This window comes from Microcebus murinus, chromosome X (genome assembly GCF_040939455.1).
Source record: "Microcebus murinus isolate Inina chromosome X, M.murinus_Inina_mat1.0, whole genome shotgun sequence".
Taxonomy (NCBI): Eukaryota; Metazoa; Chordata; class Mammalia; order Primates; family Cheirogaleidae; genus Microcebus; species Microcebus murinus.
The window spans coordinates 118361675-118382348 of NC_134136.1; the positions used below are offsets into that span (position 1 = coordinate 118361675).

The 20674-nt window shown below is 38.8% G+C and overlaps 1 protein-coding gene across 1 annotated transcript in view; it reads right to left on the reverse strand.

Moving 5' to 3' along the window:
* EFHC2 (EF-hand domain containing 2) overlaps positions 1 to 18007 on the reverse strand; it is a 168753-nt gene extending 150746 nt beyond the window's left edge. The window contains exon 1 of the mRNA XM_020285042.2: positions 17888 to 18007. Within this exon, the coding sequence (XP_020140631.1) occupies positions 17888 to 17929 (42 nt within the window). The 5' untranslated portion in view covers positions 17930 to 18007. The remainder of the gene's footprint in view (positions 1 to 17887) is intronic.
* Positions 18008 to 20674: the final 2667 nt, after the last annotated feature.

Sequence of the window (20674 nt, forward strand, 5' to 3'; positions counted from 1 at the left end):
TGGATGCCCACCTGGTCATGATGGATTATTTTTTTGATAAGCGTCTGGATTTGGTTAACTAGGATTTTGTTGGAAATTTTTGCATCTATATTCATAAGGGATATTGGTCTGTAGTTTTCTTTTTTTGTTGCATCCTTTCCTGGTTTTGGTATCAGAGTATTGTTCACTTCATAAAAGGTGTCGGGGAGGTTTCCATTCTTCTCAATGTTGTGGAATAATTTCTGCAAGATAGGCACCAGTTCTTCTTTTAAGTGTGGCAAAATTTGGGTGTGAAACCATCTGGACTGGGACTTTTCTTTTTAGGGAGATTTTTAATTGCTGTTTCTATTTCAGCTCTTGAGATTGGTCTGTTCAGGAATTTTATTTCTTCCTGGTTGAGCCTAGGGAGGCTGTGTGTTTCTAGAAATTTGTCCATTTCCTCCACATTTTCCAGTTTGTGTGCATAAAGGTTCTTGTAGTATTTGTAAATCATATCTTGTATCTCCTTGGGATCAGTTGTGATATCTCCTTTTTTGTTCCTGATGGAGCTTATTAGAGATTTCTCTTTTCTTCTTTTCGTTAGCCTAGCCAAAAGCGTGTCAATTTTGTTTATTTTTTCAAAGAACCAACTTTTTGGTTTATTAATGTTCTGTATAGCTTCCCTGTTGTCAATTTCATTTAGTTCTGATTTGATCTTGTTAATTTCACTTCTTCTGCTGGGTTTGGGGTTAGTCTGTTCTTTCTTTCCAGCTCTTTGAGTCATTTCATTAAATTATCTATTTGTGATCTTTTTATCTTTTGGTTATGGACAGTTATGGAAATAAACTTTCCTCTCAGTACTGCTTTAGCTGTGTCCCAGAGGATTTGATAACTTGTCTCTCCATTGTCATTTTGTTCAAAGAATTTTTTTATTTCCATCTTGATTTCTTCATTTATGAAGTAATCATTTAGTAGAAGGTTGTTTAATTTCCACATTTTTGTGTAGAAATGTGAGTTTCTGTTATGGTTGATTTCTACTTTTATTCCACTGTGATCTGAGAAGATACATAGTATGGTTTCTATTGTTTTAAATTTCTTGAGGCTTACTTTGTGTCCTAGGAAATAGTCAAGCTTAGAGAATGTCCTGTGAGCTGATGAGAAGAATGTATATTCAGGGGATTTGGGGTAGAATGTCCTGTAAATGTCTGTCAGACCCAATTGTTCTAGAGTTTTGTTTAAGTCCATTATTTCTTTATTAATTTTCTGTTTGGAGGATCTGTCCTGTGCAGTCAGTGGGGTGTTTAAATCTCCAGTAATTATGGAGTTGCTGTTAATCAATTTGCTTAGATCCAGTAAGGTTTGCTTTATGAATCTGGGTGCACCTAAGTTGGGTGCATATATATTTAAGATTGTTATCTCTTCTTGTTGAACTGTGACCTACACTGTTATATAATGACCATCTTTGTCTTTTACTACTTTTGTTGGTTTAAAAACTAAATCATCTGAGATTAGAACCGCTACGCCAACCTTCTTTTGGCTTCTGCTAGCTTGAAATACTAATCTCCACCCCTTTACTTTTAGTCTATATGCATCCTTGCAGGTTAGATGTGTTTCCTGAAGACAGCAGATACTTGGCTTGCATTTTCTTATCCATTCAGCCAGCCTATGTCTCTTTAGTGGAGAGTTTAAGCCATTCACATTTATTGAGAGAACTGATAGGTGAGGCAGATTACTACTCATTCTGTTGGGTTAGATGTTGTTGCGTTGATTTCTCTCTTGAGCCATTTTAATATCTCACCTTTAATCTTTAGGTTTTGGGTTTTTGTATGTTCGTGGGTATTTATTGTGCTGTTCTGTGCATAACACTGTTTTGAGTACTTCTTGTAGGGCTGGTCTTGTCTTAGTGAATTCCCTCATACTTTGCTTATCTGAGAATGTCTTAATTTCTCCTTCATATATAAAGCTTAATTTTACAGGATACAAGATTCTAGGCCGGGCATTATTTTGTTTCAAAAGAGTGAGAATGGGGCCCCAGTCTCTCCTTGCTTGTATTGTTTCTTTTGAGAAATCTGGCATTATCCTGATCAGTTTTCCTTTGTATGTAACTTGCTTCTTTCACCTTAAGCTTGTAGGAGGGTCTTTTTTGTTGATATTTTTGGTCAGTCTGATGACTACATGTTATGGAGTTTTCCTGTTTGCATTGTATCTCCCAGGAGTCCTTTTGGCCTCTTGTATTTCTAAGTTATTGGCTAGACCTGGGAAATTTTCCTCAATTATTTCTTCAAATAGCTTATCCAACCTTTGGGTTTTTTCTTCCTCCTTCTCTGGAATCCAGTTAAACCGCAGGTTATATTTCTTTGTATTGTCCCACAATTCTTGTAAGCTTTGCTCATGTCTCTTATTTTTCTGCTCTAACTCTGTTATTAACTTATTTGATTTGAAGGTGTTGTCTTCAATCTCTGAGATTCTTTCTTCTGTTTGGTCCACTGTATTTTTGAGGCTTTCCACTGTGTTTTGTATTTCCCTGAATAGATTCTTCATTTCCAGGAGATCGGATTGATTTTTCTTTAAGAGCTCGATTTCCTTAGTGAATCTTTGTTCCAAGTCCTGTATTTTCTTTGTAGTTTCTTTGTGTTGGTTATCCATTTTTTCTTGCATATCTTGAGCTTTCTTACAATCCAATTTTGGAATTATTCTTCTGTCATTTTAGTGTTTTGTGTTTGTTCACTCTCCATTTCCTGAGAGCTGGTGTATCTCTTAGGGGGAGTGTTTTCGGTTTGGTACTTTGAGGTTCCTGAATTCTTTCACTGAGCCCTCCCCATCTGGATCAGCTGCTGTTATTTCCTTTGCTGCCTAGGGATCTTCTCTTCTGTAGTTTCTTGATCAGCCACTGCGGGTAGCTCCTCCACCACACTTGGAAGGTACTCCTGATGGGAGGGGTTACTTGTGGAGCCTATTGTGGCCACTTGTGGGGGGCGGGGGGGGGATTTGTTCTTTAACCACGGCCCTGACTGTTGGCCACTGACCAGGGGAGGAGATCCAGCCCCAGCATTTTGATCAACTGGGTGACCTAAACTGTTCTGGGGAGCAAAGTCTTTTATACTGCCTGCTTAAGGACTGCACACAGGCCCAGCGGGTTCTCCCTAGATCTGGGGGAGAGTGGCTTTTCTTGTCTCACCCCACCTCCAGGGGTGGAGCCTACCACTTTCGGCAGGAGAGATGAGGGCTAGGGAGAGGAAGTAGCTCCCCAGTCTGCCCTGTACCCCAGTGCCCCAGTGGCTGTAACTCCCCTTGGCAGTTAGTCTTCTCAGTAGTTCATTGATTGAGCCAGACCTGGTGAGCCACTCGCAGATTGTGTAGGGGCATAATTTGCCAGGAGAGTCTCTAGGCTCAGGGAGGGGACCTGCCCACCACACTGTATCGCACCACAGCGGCTGGGCCGTGGACCCCTCAGTGGCTACTGCTTGCCTATTCACAGGGCACCAGCAATAGGGGCGACTGTTTAGGAGGTGGCAGGTGCCAGGTTGGTGGTCTGGGTCATCAGGATACTCTGTTGCCTCCTCTATGGCTCCTTCTCAACCACCTATTCAGCCATAGCCCTCACTCTTACTGACCCGTCATTCACCTGAGGCAGCTACATCTTAGAGTCCCTGACTTAGTGAACAGCTCTGTAGGACTAGCCCTGCTGGTTACCAGAGGCAAGACATCTAACTGCCTCCCCTATCAGCTCAGTTCAGTTTCCACCCGTCTTGGAGCCGTCCTAGCACGGGGCTCAGAGAAGTTTCCACTAATGACGGCACTCTCCAGCACCCTCTTCTCTTGCCATGATTTTGCACCAATTTCAGACAGGTCCCTGGCTGGGTGGGTGTGGAGGTCGATGGAGAAGCAAGGAATTCTCCTGTGGGTCTGATCCCACTTCACCCCCTGGCCCAGCAGGCCAGCACCCTCCCATACGCCCTATTGTTTCTTTTGCACTCTCCAGAGTACTCAATCTTATCTCTCGATCACCTTGTTTTTTCCTTTTTTGAGAGTCCCACGCTGAACCTCTGCGGATTCTCGATGTTGTCCTTGTAGGGGGGAGATCCACTGGGAGTGTAGGAAATCAAGATCTGTGTCTCCTTTTCTGGGAGCAGGAGTCCGGGGGTTTACCTTTACTCTGTCATTTTTCCCCCTGATTTTTTTATATAAAATTAAACATATCAATTATCATATGACACAGCAATTTCACTCTTGGGCTTCTATCCCAGAGAAATGAAAATGAATCTGCGCATAAAAAACTGCACATGAATGCTCATAGCAGTTTTATTCACAATAGCTAAAAACTAGAAATAGTCCAGATGTCCTTTAATAGGCAAACGAATAAAGAAACTGTGGTACATACGTGGAATACCACTCAGCAATAAAAATCAATGAACAATTGATACATGCAACAACCCAGATAAATCTCCAGGGAATTATACCAAATTGAAAAAAAGACAATTCCAAATGGCACATACCTTATGATTCCACTTATATGATATTTTTGAAGTAACAAAATATTAGAAACGGAGAACAGATTAGCTATTGCCAGGGGTTAGGGCTGGTGGGAGGTAGGGGAGTTGGTGGGAGGGAGGAAGGTATGGCTATGAAAGGGCAATAGGCCTCTCTATTATTTCTTATGCGAATGTACATGTGTATTTACAATTGTCTCAATAAAAATTTAATTTACAAAGAAAGGAAAGAGAAAGTCACTTTCCTTGATCACTGAGAGAGGTTACACTCAGGTGTCTTTTATAAAGTATTAGGTATGAACATGAACACAGCTGTGCAACAAATGACTGAACTCTAACAGAAATGATATAGAAATAGTCTTGTAAATGATAAACTGCTTCAATATGATAGAGCAGTATGTTTCAATTACCAGACTCAAGTGAAGAAAAAAAAAGTAGTCTAAATTATGGTTGAACCATGCAATTGACCCAACCTCCCCAAAAATCTAGCTGTTTTGGCCATTTTCTCCTTTGAGATGGCAAATACATTGTTAGGAAACAAAGAATTTATGTGTCCTTCAACTAGGCAAGCTGGTCATTTTGTCACAATGGAGTTGCCAGGAAGAATTTGAGCACCCTGGGTCCTGGGTAACACAGGAGTAAAAATGCTCACCTCTCACTTCCCTTTGCTTTATGGATTCCCCAAGAAGTTGGCTCAGCCCTTTCTGCAACTGTAGAAACACAATAAACTCCTCTAGAAAATGGCCCAAGAAATCCCTTTACATTTGCACTATTAGTATAGCTGGAATATATTGTCAGGAGACTGGTCTCCTAAGGAGTCCTGACTGGTGAGTGCATATAGAAGAATCTGCTGCTTCCAGAAAAAGCCAAACTTGATGTCAATAAGGAAGAGAGAAATGTCCCTCAGCATGGCACAATAGGCCACAGAGAGGCTTTGAGTCACAACTTGTATAGGGACATCTGCTTGCTGCTCTGTCCACTTTGTATAAACTATATATCCTGAGAGGCTTATAGCCTATTTAAGCCACAAAAGCAAATGACTTTCATCCTCCTTTATATTCACTGTTGCTAAAACAAGAATTATTTTGTTCCACAGCAGCAGTGGAAGACATAAGTGAAAAGCTAATTCCAGAGATGATTCTGGCAAACTATGTTTATCCCCATCTAGGTTTTAACCATGGTTGCTGCAGGTAGAATCACAAGTTGCAAAGAACAATGTTGTTGGACTCTTTTACAATGATGATATACTCACACGTAGAGGGGGCAAGGGAGAGTCACCTATTAAGGGCCTGCCTTGTGCACAGAAGGTGCGAGAACATGGAGGGCAACACAAAGAGCAGGCAATCACAGTTTCTCAGCCAGCCTAGACTGCCATGATAACACATAAAGAATGCAAACCAGGAAATAAAGGAAATAAAGCAGTAAATGAGTGGTCTGGATAATATGAGCATTTGGGGTTATGTAGATGGAGAGAGAGTTGGTTTCTTGTTGAGATGATCATAGAAGGCTATAATGAGGATGGGGGATTAGAGCCAAATTTTGAGGAAGCTAGGATCTAGATGGGAAGAGGAAGAGGAATGAGGATCCTGTCAGGGAAGGGGACAAATAAACTAATAATTGAGTGGAAAAGTCCAAAATATATTCACAGGACAGAAAATGAGCTGGCTTAACTAGAACATTAGGCTTGTTTTCCATTATGGAAGAAAAGACTGTTTAGGAAGAAACTATTGTTGGAATCTTTTACAATGATGGTATATTCATGTGTTACTTGTATAATTTAAAAACATAGGCCAGATGCAGTTGCTCACACCTGTAATCCTAGCACTCTGAGAGGCCAAGGTGGGAGGATCGCTTGAGGCCAAGAGTTCAAAATGAGCCTAAGCAAAAGCAAGACCCCATCTCTACAAAACAAATAGAAAAATTAGCCAGGAGTGGTGGCATGGGCCTGTAGTCCCATATACTCATGAGGCTGAGGCAGGAGAATCACTTGAGTTCAAGAGTTTAAGGTTGCAGTGAGCTATGATGAAGCCACTGCACTCTAGCCCAGGCAACAGAGAGAGACTATCATAAATTAATTAATTAATTAAAATAACACAAAAAATTTTAAAGAAAGGGATTGCTGAAACTGAGGAGACCATCCAGATTCATAGGTATTAAGTCTGTGGCTGGTATCACAGACACAGTTTGTTGGCTCCTAATACTTATTAACCCTCTTTTCCCTTTCTCACCTCCAAAAGTAAATGAGAAAAAATCAAGATAAGTTCCCAGCACCCCTTGTAGCAAAGGATAGTCATGTGACTCAATTTTATAAAGTAAGATGGAAGGAGGGAACCTATTGGGGGGGGATTCCTGGGAAACATTTTATTTTCTGATATAAGAAGAGCTGTTTCCCCTCCCTCTCCTTTTCGCTTGTCTTGAACATGGTTGTACATAGTTGTGATGACTGGAACTGAGGCAACTATTTTGCAACCATGAGGTCACAAGCCTAAGAAAGAAAAGCCGATATTCTAAAGATGGCAGACTGGAGAAATAAAAAGAACCTGACTCCTTTATGACCTTCATCAACTACTTCTAAACCTGAAACTGCTAGACCTCTAGATTTCTTATGATGTGAGACAATTAATTTGGCTTACACCACTGTTAGTCAGGTATTTTGTTATTTATAGCCAAATGTAACCTACTTTAGTTCAGTACAGAATGCAAAGTGGCCAATTAGGTGTTTCTTTCCTAAGCAGGCAAAGTGACTCTAATTTCTGAACCCCAGATTAACATTTAGAAATAGCAAAGGAATGCTATATCATTTCCAAAGTATGAATGGCAACTTCAAGAAGTAGCCAATCTGAAATAATATAATTTCAAGGATATTTCTGTAGTTACTGGGAAAAACGTGTCAGAATTCTTTAAATCAAAACTATCTTGTGATCTATTGTTTTGTATGCCCAGCAACACCCCCTTCACTGCCAACTCCTTTCTTTGCTATTTTTTTATTTACTAGCTTTATTGAGATATAACTTCTATATGATAAAGTTCACCAATTTAAAATGTACAATCCAATGGATTTTGGTGTTATTACATAGCTGTGCAATCATTACCATAATCTAACTTTAGAACACTTTCATCAACTCAAAAGGAAACGCTATATCTATTAGCAGTCACTCCCCATTTCTTCCCTTCCCCCACACAGCTCTAGGCAACCACTAATCTGCTTTCTATCTCTACAAATTCTTGAATTCTGCACATTTCACATAAATGGGATCATATAATATGTGGGTTTTTGTATGAAATATATTGTTCTTAACATAATGCTTTTGAGGTTCATCCAGGTGTAGTATGTATTAGTACTTCATTCTTTTTATGGCTGAATAAAAAATTATTCATTGTACAGATATACCACATTTTGTTTATCCATTCAACAGTTGATAGATAGTTGAGTTGTTTCCCTTTTTTGCTATTATGAACAATGCTGTCATGAACATACATGTACAGGTTTTTATGTAGACATATGTTTCCTTTTCTCTTGGGTATATACCTAGGAGTGCTGTGTTATACAGTAATTCTATGTTTAACCATTGGGGAAAGTGCCAGACTGTCTTCCACAGCAGAGGCACCATTTTACATTCCTACCAGCAATGTATGAGGGTTCCAGTTTCTCCACATTCTTGCTGACACTTATTATTATCTATCTTTTTTGTCATGGCCATCCTAGGAGGTGTGAAGTGATACCTCATTGTGGTTTTAATTTGTATTTATCTAATTACTAATGATGTCAAGCATCCTTTAATGTGCTTATTAGCTATTTATATATTTTCTTTGGAGATATATGTATTCAGACCCTTTGCTCATTTATTAACTGGGTTATTTGTCTTTGCAAATGTTTGCTCCCACGTTGTCGGTTACCTTTTCACTTCTTTTATGATATTTTTAAAGCACAACTTTGGCTATTTACTGTGGCATTATTTGTAATAGCAAAAGACTGGAAATAATGCAACTATACATCAAAAGGGGATGAGTTAAATCAACTATTTTAAGTCCATACAATGGAGTACTATGTAACTGTGAAAAGAAATGAGGAATAGCTCTAATATACTACTATGAAGTGATCTCCAAGATATATTGTTAAAATGAAAAAAAGGAAGGTGCAAGAAAATGTGTAGGGTATGCTACCATTTATTTAATAAGATATATTTAAAAACTTTCTGTTTTAAAAACCAAAGAAAAGGAGAAACAGAAGTAGGAGAAGAGGGGGAGGAAGGGGAGAGATAAACCCAAACTATTTTTTTTTTAAGTGACTTATGGAAGGAGGGAGACAACAAGATTTAAGGGACAGGATAAAAGCTAGACTTCTCTGAAAGTAACTTACTTTGTAAATTTGGCTTTGAAACCACACAAATGTTTTACATTATAATGAAAAAAAGTTTTAAGAATAAAAAGTACAATTAAACAAATGAAATTAACCAGATATTAAGTTGGTGACTTAATCATACTGCCATCAATCATTTAAATGAAATTAAAACCCAGTGATTTGACAGTAAATTTCCAGTGGGATATACTCTAAGAACAGAAAGAACTCTTAAACTATTTTCAAACCTTAAATTGTTAATAATATCATTATTAATAAAAAATTATATGGATATATATTTATTTACTGTAGGATAAAGCAAATAAGTAATTATGCTAATGTCATTATAAATCAAGATTTTCCATGTAAGGAAAAGATAAATATAAAATCAAAGAAGTTAAATAAAAACATTATAATCCCTAATTTGCATTGGAAATACCAGTTTGAACTCATGTTGTATTTTATCTTTAAAACTATACACATATTTTCTAGCCTTGTTTTAAGAGAATGGAAATTCAAGCCACAGACTGGGAGAAAATATGTGTATATTTCTTCCATATATTCAAAAATGGACTTGTATTTAGAATACATAAAAAAATACTTTTAAAACTCAGCAGTAAGGTAACAACCCAATTCAATTAAAAACAAGTAAAAGACATAAACAGACATTTCACCAAGGAGGATATATGGATGGCAAATAAGCACATAAAAATATGTTCCACATCATAGCCATTAGGGAAATAAAAATTAAAATCAAGAAAAGATACCACTATTTGCCTATTAAAATGGCTCAAATCCAAAACACTGACAATGCCAATTGTTCACATGGATTTGGAATAACAGGAATTCTCAGTCATTGTTGGTAGAAATGCAAAATGACAATTTCTTTTCTTTTTTTTATATATATATTTTTTATTTATTTTTTTTATTTCAGCATATTATGGGAGTACAAATGTTAAGTTACGTATACTGTCCATGTCCCCCCCCCACCTGCCCAACACCCAATAAATGTTATTCCTATATGTCCACTTAGGTGTTGATCTGTTAATACCAATTTGCTGGTGAGTACATGTGGTGCTTGTTTTTCCATTCTTGAGATACATCACTTAGTAGAATAGGTTCCAGCTCTATCCAGGAATATACAAGAGGTGCTATATCACCATTGTTTCTTAAAGCTGAATAGTACTCCATGGTATACATATACCACATTTTATTAATCCACTCATGGATTGATGGGCACCTGGGTTGTTTCCACACCTTTGCGATTGTGAACTGTGCTGCTATAAACATTCGAGTGCAGGTATCCCATTTGTAGAGTGTCATTTGATCTTTTCGGTAGATGCCCAGTAGTGGAATTGCTGGATCAAATGATAGATCAATTTCTTATAAAGTTAAACACACATCTACCCTAAGGCCAGTTCCGAATTTATGTGAAAGTATCCTACCATTCATAGGAAAGCAGTGACCAGTTTGCTGCAGTTTTCAACTTCTCATGTGTGTAAGCAAAGCTTTCCTTGTTTAACAGGCAACAAAAAGAAGATCAGAAATCTTCTCGTTTTAGTTGAAAATGAAATTGATATGTGCTTATCTCAAGTTTGACCCAGAATGAAGTATGTGGAAAAATACAAGCACAGGTTTCACATTGGAAAAGTAAACTTTATTTTTAGTTTATAAAAAATAACATTCTCATGTATATACAGGTCTAGAAAGAAATCAAGATTATAATTTTTCAACTACCTATATTTAAGCCTGATTGTGTCAGTCAGTAAAATAACTTAATTTTTAAGTCTTGTATAATGTTGTATCATAGGTTTTATATATATATATATGTATATATATATATCTTTATTTCAGCATATTATGGGGGTACAAATGTTGTTAAGGTTGCATATATTGCCCTTGCCTCCCCTCCCCCCTCGAGTCAGAGCTTCAAGCATGTCCATCCCCCAGGTGGAGCCCATCGCACTCATTATGCATGTATATACCCATCCCCCCCACCTGCCCAACACCCAATAAATGTTGTGGTTTTTTTTTAACATTTTGGTTACATTTTATATCTTTGCCTCTCCCTAGCAAGGGTTAGAGGTATGCCCTTCCCCTCCACAATGCTCACCACATCCCTAAGATGTGGGTCTACCCCTCCAACACCCGAATCCCTGGTAAATACAACCACCATTTGAACACCATAGTGTTAATCAGTCAGTACCAATTTGATGGCGAGTACATGTGGAGCCCATTATTCTGATCTTGTGTCGCCTCACTTTGGATAATGGGCTTCAGCTTAATCCAGGATAGCATCCAGGCGTCCTCAAACTATGGCCAGAGGGCCACATGCGGGTGTTTTCGCCCATTTATTTCTTTACTTCAAAATAAGATATGTGCAGTGTGCATAGGAATTTGTTCATAGTTTTTTAAAACTTTAGTCCGGCCCTCCAACGCTCTGAGGGACAGTGAACTGACCCCCTGTTTAAAGAGTTTGAGGACCCCTGGCATAAGCAGTGCTAGCTCGCTGTTGTTTCTGGAGTAATATTCCATTGTGAACATATACCAAATTTTAATTATCCACGCATGAATTGATGGACACTTGGGTTGTTTCCATGTCCTTGCAATAGTGAATTGTGCTGCCATAAAGATTCGGGTGCAGATGTCTTTATAATAGAATGTCTTACGTTCTTTTGGGTAGATGCTTAATAGTGCTATTGCTGGATCAAATGGTATTTCTATTTTTAGCTCTTTGAGGTATCTCCAAATTCTTTTCCACAAAGATTGCACTAATTTGCAGTCCCACCAGCAGTGTTCCTGTCTCTCCACATCCTCGCCAGCATTTGTTGTTTTGGGATTTCTTGATACAGGCCGTTCTCACTGGGGTTAGGTGGTATCTCATTGTGGTTTTGATTTGCATTTCTCTAATGATTAGAGATGTTGAGCATATTTTTATATGTTTGCAGGCCATTATTCTGTCTTCTTTGGGAAAGTTTCTGTTCATTTCCATTGCTCATTTCTTAATGGCGTTGTTTGATTTTTTCTTGTTAATTCTTTTGCGTTCTAGATAGATTCTTGTTATTAGACCTTTATTGGAAGTGTAGAGAGCAAATATTTTCTCCCATTCTGTAGGTTGTCTATTTGCTCTAATAATAGTTTCCTTGGATATGCAGAAGCTTCTTAATTTGATCAGATCCCATTTGTTTGTTATGTTGGGAAAACCCTTTCAGACATTGGCCTAGACAAAGAATTATTATTATTATTTTTTTTTTTTTTTGAGACAGAGTCTCGCTTTGTTGCCCAGGCTAGAGTGAGTGCCGTGGCGTCAGCCTAGCTCACAGCAACCTCAAACTCCTGGGCTCGAGTGATCCTTCTGCCTCAGCCTCCCGAGTAGCTGGGACTACAGGCATGCGCCACCATGCCCGGCTAATTTTTTATATATTTATCAGTTGGCCAATTAATTTCTTTCTATTTATAGTAGAGACGGGGTCTCGCTCAGGCTGGTTTTGAACTCCTGACCTTGAGCAATCCGCCCGCCTCGGCCTCCCAAGAGCTAGGATTACAGGCGTGAGCCACAGCGCCCGGCCCTGACAAAGAATTATTGAAGAAGACCCACAAAGCAATCACCACAGCAACATAGGTTATATTTTTATTCATATTGCTTTGTCATATGGTTTTAGTAGCTTTACTAGTTAATACTGTCGATATATTTTCATGTTATAAGTAGCATTAATTAAAATGAATTTATAACCTTTATCTAAATTAAATCAACTGAACCTACTTTTTGAAAAAGTGAATCCCATCTTGGATATAAACAGAAATAATAATCTTGAATTATTTAACAAAATTGTATTATGCTGACTTATGAGTTTTTTTAATGTATGAAAAGAAAGAAAGGTGAATGAAAGACATTTAAGCTAACTTTTTTTTTCTCACAAGAGCTGGCTAAAAGTTATTTTTAGTTTTAAACAGGGGACTACTCTTGCTCATACCATATACTATATATCATTCCTCACTAGCACTGTCTATAGTAGAAACTATGGGAGGACTTTTAGGTCTACTTGGATAAGATAAAAAGAAAAAAAATCAAGTAGAAAATTTCACCATAAGAAAAGACAAACAGATGTTTCTTCTACTACATTCCCACTTGCTTTAGAGTTGATACCCTTTGTGGGAAAAAGAAAGAGTACGTGAATAAGTTGGCTGAAATCAACACATCCACAGCAAACTATTGTCCTTTACTCCAAAAAGACAAGTAGTACTAGATTATTATATCTACAACTCATAGATCACACATCAAGCTAATGTACCATGGGCTGTAGATATAATTTATATGCAGGAGTTCCCCATGACCTGAAAATCATTTCAAAGATTCTTCCAGGGTAGGCCAGGCGCGGTGGCTCACATCTGTAATCCTAGCACTCTGGGAGGCCGAGGCAGATCACTCAAGATCAGGAGTTCAAAATCAGCCTAAGCAAGAGCAAGACCCCGTCTCTACTAAAAATAGAAAGAAATTAATTGGCCAACTAAAAATATATAGAAAAATTAGCCATGAGTGGTGGTGTGCCCCTGTAGTCCCAACTACTTGGGAGGTTGAGGCACAAGGATTGCTTGAGTCCAAGAGTTTGAGGTTGCTGTGAGCTAGGCTAACGCCACAGCAATCTAGCCCAGGCAACAGAGTGAGAATCTGTCTCAAAAAAAAAAAAAAAGATTCCTCCAGGGTAAAAAGATTGAGATTTGGGGTGACAAAAATGTATTGAAACTAGTTAGAGGTGAGAGTTTACAACACTGTGAATGTACTAAATGCCACTGAATTGTATGCTTTTTAAATGGTTAGTGGTAAATTTTATGTTACGTGAACTTTACCTCAAAAAATTTAAAACAAAAAGATTGAGAAAAGCTGAGTAGGCTTCCTGAAGGGTGAGAGACTAGATCCAACCTTGAAAGAAATTGAAGATCTGAATTCAAAATCAAAACTGAGGCAAGAACTGATGGAAGTGACTCTAAAGATAGAGTGTTTTTCAGACACTGTGCAACCACAGTAAGTTGTATTTTAGTGCAGCCCAATTCACGTACATATATACTACGCATGAGTGCACATGCACACACAATACAGAAACAAAAGTTTGTGAAACACTTGACTCATCCCAAGCATTTTTTATTCTATTCCACTCTATTCTTTTTCTTTCTACATGTTTTCCTTTTTAAAAAAATGCTGACCATAATTCACTAAATTCTTATTTTATTTTACTGCTGTGAATTCAAATAACCTTTCTTCTTAAGGAAGCCTTTGCTTCACTATGAATTAGATGATGGGCTATTTACAACAAACCCTCCGAAGATGGTATAGCAAGGTAGCTTCATAAAAAGCAGAGAGAGTAAGCTCCTCATTATTCATTAGAGGCCTTCAGGATCAGCTATACAACCATCTGTCCAAAATGCTGTAGAAAGAATTTCTGGCTTTGGCTGGAAATGTCCCTTTTAACTTTAATATCCTATCATTTTGACAATACACCCGAGATTCTCTTGCTCAATACAAATTCAGCAGGTAAACTGTTGGAAAAAGATACTGTGTATCTGGAATTTAGCTATGATCTTTCCCTAAGGTTTTCAATTCAATTCCTATCAAAGTAATTTTAATGTCATCGGTTGTACAAATGCTCACATTTTAGTAAGCACAATACGTCTTGTATTTCAGAGATAGAAATATAGGTTGCACATCACTTACTTATGAACAGAAATCAATCTATTGCTCATGACTAATTACTGGAAGCTAAATAAGTTCCTTTTTAATTTCTATGAAAAAGCAGTAAACATTAGCTCATGTTATAATTTTAAATACAAACAGCCAAGTAATTATGCTATCTACAGGAGGCCAAGGTTTTTCACTTGGTAAATTAATTCAGCAAGCTGGGAGGAGGGTGGAGATTAAAAGGACAGATATGGCTCTACTGATTTTTTGACCATTGAGCATCCAATCTTTTAAGTACAAGTTTTGTAAAAAATATTAATTTTTTGGCTACACATAGCACATTTAGTACCAAGATTAGTGCAACAATTTTTTTTAAATGTGGCCACCTAATTTGGATCCATACTAGGAAATTCAGTAAATAAATACTTACTTGTTGAATGACAGCCCAAGGAATCCAATAAGTATACTGTCATTTTCTAGTTCACTCACACACGCGCACACACATACAGACACACACACATACTCCCAGTGGTTTCAGGCATAAAATGAATAATTATTTTAAACACACTCATGAATCAGGAAACAGACCCATGTGTAGATTATGCTTGATTTACAACAAAGGAGGATTTGCAGAATGGTCTTTTCCAAAAATGTTTCTCAGTCAACTGAATATGCATATGGGGGGAAAAAAAACAACCTGACTCCTACCTCTTTTATACATACACACAAATGTATTCTAGTTAGACTGTAGTTATAAATGTGAAAGGTTAAAACAAAGTTTCTAGAAGATAACACAGGAAATATCTTCGTGTCCTTGTTGTATTTCTAAAATAGTAAACAAAAAGCAGTAACCTAAAGGAAAAATTGTTCATCGTAAACACCATTAAAAGAGTAAAATGGCAAATCATACACCAGAAGATAGCCGAAATTTATATAGAACGCCTACAAATTACTGAGAAATGGGGAGGCAAATTTAGAAAAGTAGAAACGGCCAGTAGAAATTTAGACAAGAGACAAGCAGGCACTACACAAAAGAGTAATGCCCAACAAATGGCCATCCAAATGACCAATAAATGTGTAAAACATGCTCAATTTCATCAGGAATCAGGGAAGTGAAGATTAAAATTACAAACAATTGCACTATAGCCATCCACCAAAATATCTTAAATGTAAAAGACTAATAATATCAAGTGTTAGAAAAGAATGTGGAACAATAGGAACATAAAATGCTGGTGGGAATTTAAATTTGTATAATTACTTGGACAGCATCTACAAATGCTGAACATATAAATACCATATGATCTAGCTAGCAATCGTACCAAAAGACATGACCAAGAATGGTCACAGCAAAACTATTCTTAACAACTGCAAATAAGCCAAATACCTATCAAGAATATAATGCGTATAAATGATGTCAAATTCATACAACGCGATACTACAGAGCAATGAAAATGTCCAGACTACCTCTACAGACAGCCACGTGGACAACTTTCACAAATATAATGTTGAGCTAAAAAAGCCAGCCACAAAAGAATAAACACTGAACATTTCCACTGATAAAAAGTTCAAAAGCAAGCAAAACCTATTATAGTGATAGAAGCCAGATAGTGGTTACATTTGGAGAGTAGGGAAGAGGTAATGAACAGAAAGGGTCAGAGGTAGAGTTGCCAAATAAAATACAGGATGCTCAGTTAAGTCTGAATTCCAGATAAACAACAAATAATCCTTTAGCATGAATAGGTTCTATGCACTATTTGGGACATTTTTTTTATTTGCTAAATCTGGCAACTCTAGTCAGAGAGAATGCTTTTGGAGTACCACCAATGATCTATTCTTGATGTTCATTTTGTGATCACCCATTGTGCATTTTTCTGTACATGTTATACTTCAATAAAAAATTATTTTTTACAAAAGCAAAAGTACACTGAGTACAACCTTACAGATTTTAAAATATGTCATCTAATCACTGTTTTCCCTTCCCACCGTTAATCATGGCATGTGAGAGCTGTGATACTTCTGCAGGAGGTGGGCATCTACCCATCAGCGAACACAAGCCAGTGTTTAGAGTTCAGCTGACCAGCCAGCTGTGGGGATCAGGGTCCAGTGGCCTAAAGCTACAAAGAAAATGAATACTTGAAGGCCAACAACTTGGATATGGACACTGTTCAGAATCCATGAAGTCAAATACTTCCATCTCAGAGGCCCGGTGGGTCACACTTGTAATCCCAGAATTCTAGAAGGCCGAGGCAGGAGGATTGCTTGAGGGCAGGAGTTCCAGACCACCCTGAGCACCAGCCAGATGCCATCTCCACTAAAAATAGAAAAAATTAGCCGGGCATGGTGTCTCATGTCTGTAGTCCCAGCTACTCAGGAGGCTGAGGCGGAAGGATTGCTTGAGCCCAGGAGTTTGAGGTTGCTGTGAGCTAGGCTGATGCCATAGCACTCTAGCCCAGGTAACAGTGCGAGACTCTGTCAAAAACAACATCAAAAAAACACCCAAAAGACTTCAATTTGCTGCCTGTCTGTTTTCAAACTTATCAGAGGTTTACAGAAATGCCTTGAGTGGCTGCATCCAATTCCTTTCCATGGGTGTATTACTTACCTTCTCCTGCAAACACAACTGGCAAACCCAAGTAAATAGTAGTAACCAGTGTAAACAAAAGCCTGACTCACTTTCCTGCTGTTGTTTAAATAAGGTGCTATTTACTGGCAAAAGTTCTTTAATGCTCAGGGGTTTTCATGTTGTTGTGTTGTTTTGTTTTGTACTTTCTTCTTGTTTTGAAATGAACCCTTCCCAACAGTAAATAAAGAAAAAAAATCTCTCCACATTTGGGTGCCTCTATGAAGTTTGGGACTTAACTTTATAGTACGATGGAAACCTTACCTATCTACCAGCTACACTCTTTGAGATCAGTGCCAGATTTCTTCGCTGTAATAACAGAAGCGCTATCTCTTTCACCCGGGTAATGGGTTCTGCAATGTGGAGACAGGTTGCCTGAAAGAAACCCAGCTTCACCACTGAGACTGTGTAGCATTGTGCCTCAATTTTCTCAACTGTAAAATGGGAATAAAAGTACTTAACTCAAAGGGCTTTGGGGAACATCCCATGCCGTGATAGGTGATTAAAGCCCCTGTCACACATTAGGCATTCAACGATTATCATCACTACTATGGGCTACGTTTGAGGGTCCCTCCATCTCTAAGGACTCTACTTATGTCTCTAATGTAGGAAGAGCATCCAGGTGCAGTTGGAGAGATGGGGGAAGGAGCCTATTTTAAAGTTTGGCCCAAGTTGTCCTCAAGTTACAGAAGGGGAACCAGAGGCAGGAGGCGTCCGTTAGGTCTGCAGAGGTGGCCACGCCTCAAGTCTGCCTGAACCCCAGACTCCGGCCAGGGCCTCTGACCTCGGACGCCCTGGCTACTCACCTTGCGGTTGAAGCTGTTGCCAGGCAGCAGCGGCAGAGACATGGCGCTCAGTGTCCGGATCCCTGTCTGAGAAGAGAGGGGCGGGCAAGCAGCAGCAGCCTCCCGGCCGCGTCTCTTGGCCCTCTCGTTACCTGGAGACGGGAGGCGGCGTCACGGAGGGAGGCGGGGCTGGGCGGGACAGGAGTCGCGGCTGGCCTCTTCCACGCGCTCCTCCCCTCGCGCACGCCCGCGCACTGTGGGCGGGCCCCGCCCTGCCCTGCCCTGCCCTGCCCCGCCCCGCCCCGCCCCGCCCTGCCCTGCCCTGCCCTGCCCTGCCCTGCCCGCGTGGGTGCACACGCAGAGACCTGCTCCCACGCCGTTCCCCGCCCCCGCCGTCTTCTGGTTCAACCCCTTTATAGTGCTCAAAGCCCTTTCTCACGTTTCAGCACCTCCAATTCTTGCTGGAACGAACACTTTTTCCCATTTGGTTATTAAATTAAGTTCAAACACTCAGAAAAGTACCGAAAATAATATGACTCCCATGTGCTCACTGAGATGTAACACAAGTTGATGCTTTCCTATGTTGCATTTACATCAGCTTTTAGTTTGGAATTAAATGTTCCAGATGAATCTCAAGCCACATGTAACATGAAAACCCATTCCAACAGTAACCACCACCTTCAGTCTTTCCTGTGTATATTTTTATATTTGAATTAAGGGTCCTTAAGGTCCAATCAGAGTTGGCTTGGGGCGGGGATCAAGTAGCACAAAGACACCCAGACACCCAGGCCAGGAACCTCCTCAATTGCTCTCCCTACTTCTATGGCTAATCCCTCCCTGACACCTACTAGTTGGACACGCTGCTCTCAGTCAACATCCCCTCTGTCTCAGTTGAGGTCCCATTATTTCTTGCCTGGTTGGGTTTTTTTGTTAGTTTTGTAGTGGCCTCATCTTAGCTCACAGCAACATCAAACTTCTGGGCTCAAGGGATCCTCCTACCTCAGCTTTCAGAGCAGCTGGGACTACAGGCCTGTGCCACCATGCCGGGCTAATTTTTTATTCTTAGTAGAGACCAGATCTTGCTGGTGCTCAGGCTGGTCTCCAACTCCTCACCTCAAGGGATCCTCCTGCCTGGGCCCCCCAAAGTGCCAGGATTACAGGCGTGAGCCCCCTGCCCGGCCTGGTTTTCTTCTTAAAAAAGAAAAAAAAATCTAATCTTGCTTCCAGAGCCAATCTTTTTATAATTCATGATGCAACTGTTACTCTTCTGCTTCAATAACCTAGCCTTCCCGCTGCCTTCAGGAGGCAGTGAAGCTCCTTACCTTGGTCTGAAGAGCCTTCGTCAGCGGGCACCCACTAACACTCTCCATCCCTTTCTTGTCCCCTCCTCTACTCCGGCTCTACCACTGGCAGTTTCCAAACCAGGCTCTGCAGTTTCTCCTCTATGGGCTTTTGCAATGACACTGTCTGCTAGAAACACCTTTACTTCTTATCTTTCACCTGGCTAACCCCTTCTTGTCTTTTAGGACTTGGTTCTGAATGGGAGAGAAGCATGCAAGGTTTTGTCATTTCTGGTAAATGTTCCTTCACCGTGTTCTTGCCCCTTTCTTCATATGTATCAGGAGTCCATAATGTGACTTTCATCTGACTCTTCTTTAAATGCCCCCAAATTCCTCCAAGGTGAGGATTGTACCCCCCTTTTCATTGATTAACAGTATCCATTATAGTTTCTGTATTTATAAATTTTACACTATAAATTTCTGCTATTTACTTTTTTCACTTAAGATTTTGTTTTTTAGATTTCTACACATTGACACATGGAAAGTTCATTAATTTTAAGTGCATTGTATGATACCACAAATTTTTTATCCATCTGCTCTCATCAGTTGATGACAATTAGGTTGTTTTCCAATTTTTCACTAGTTATCAAAAATGTTACAATGAACAACCCCCTACCTGTACTATTGGAAATGATATAGGGCACACATCTAAAAGTGAAATTGCTCACATAAAGGAGTATATGCCTTCGGCTTTACTAGATTTTACTAAATGATCTCCAGATTGATTAACCAATCTGGAGATTTATGAAATGGGATTTATGAAAATCCCATTTCCCCTTCATCCTTTCAACAATGAGTATCATCAAATTGTATAATTTTGCACAATTATCTAAATGTGAAATGGTATACTATTGTTATTTTAATTTTATTCCCATAATTCCTAGTGCAGCTGGTCATCTTTCCCATGTTTGTTACCTTCTTCTGAGATTCAGTTATTCATATCCTTTGTAATTTTTCTATTCGAACATTTGTAATTTTTTCATATATATTTTATATATACATTCTGGATACTAATCCTAGGCAAAGCAAATATCTCTCTATTGTTTATAGTTTGTCTTTTAATGCCAGTTAGAGAGTTATTTATTGTACATAAATTTGTCATTTTACTCTACTCAAATATATCATTCTTTCCACTATGGTTTGTGTTTTTTATGTGAATTCAAAAATCCTATATTACTCCAAAAGAACAAAATTATTCTCCTACATGTTCTAACAAACATTTTTAAATAGTCCTTTTTTGTTACCTTTTAAATGGAAATCATTTCTAACTAGTAGAAAAATTGCAAAAATAGTACAAATAACTCTCATTTATCCTTCACCCAGATTCCTCAATTAATTTATATTTTACCACATTTGTTTCATCATTCTCCCCCATATACATTTGTTTCCATTTGAGAGTAAGTTGCAGATATCATGCCCCTTTACACCTAAATACTTCAGTGTGTATTTCCTAGGAGTATGGACATTC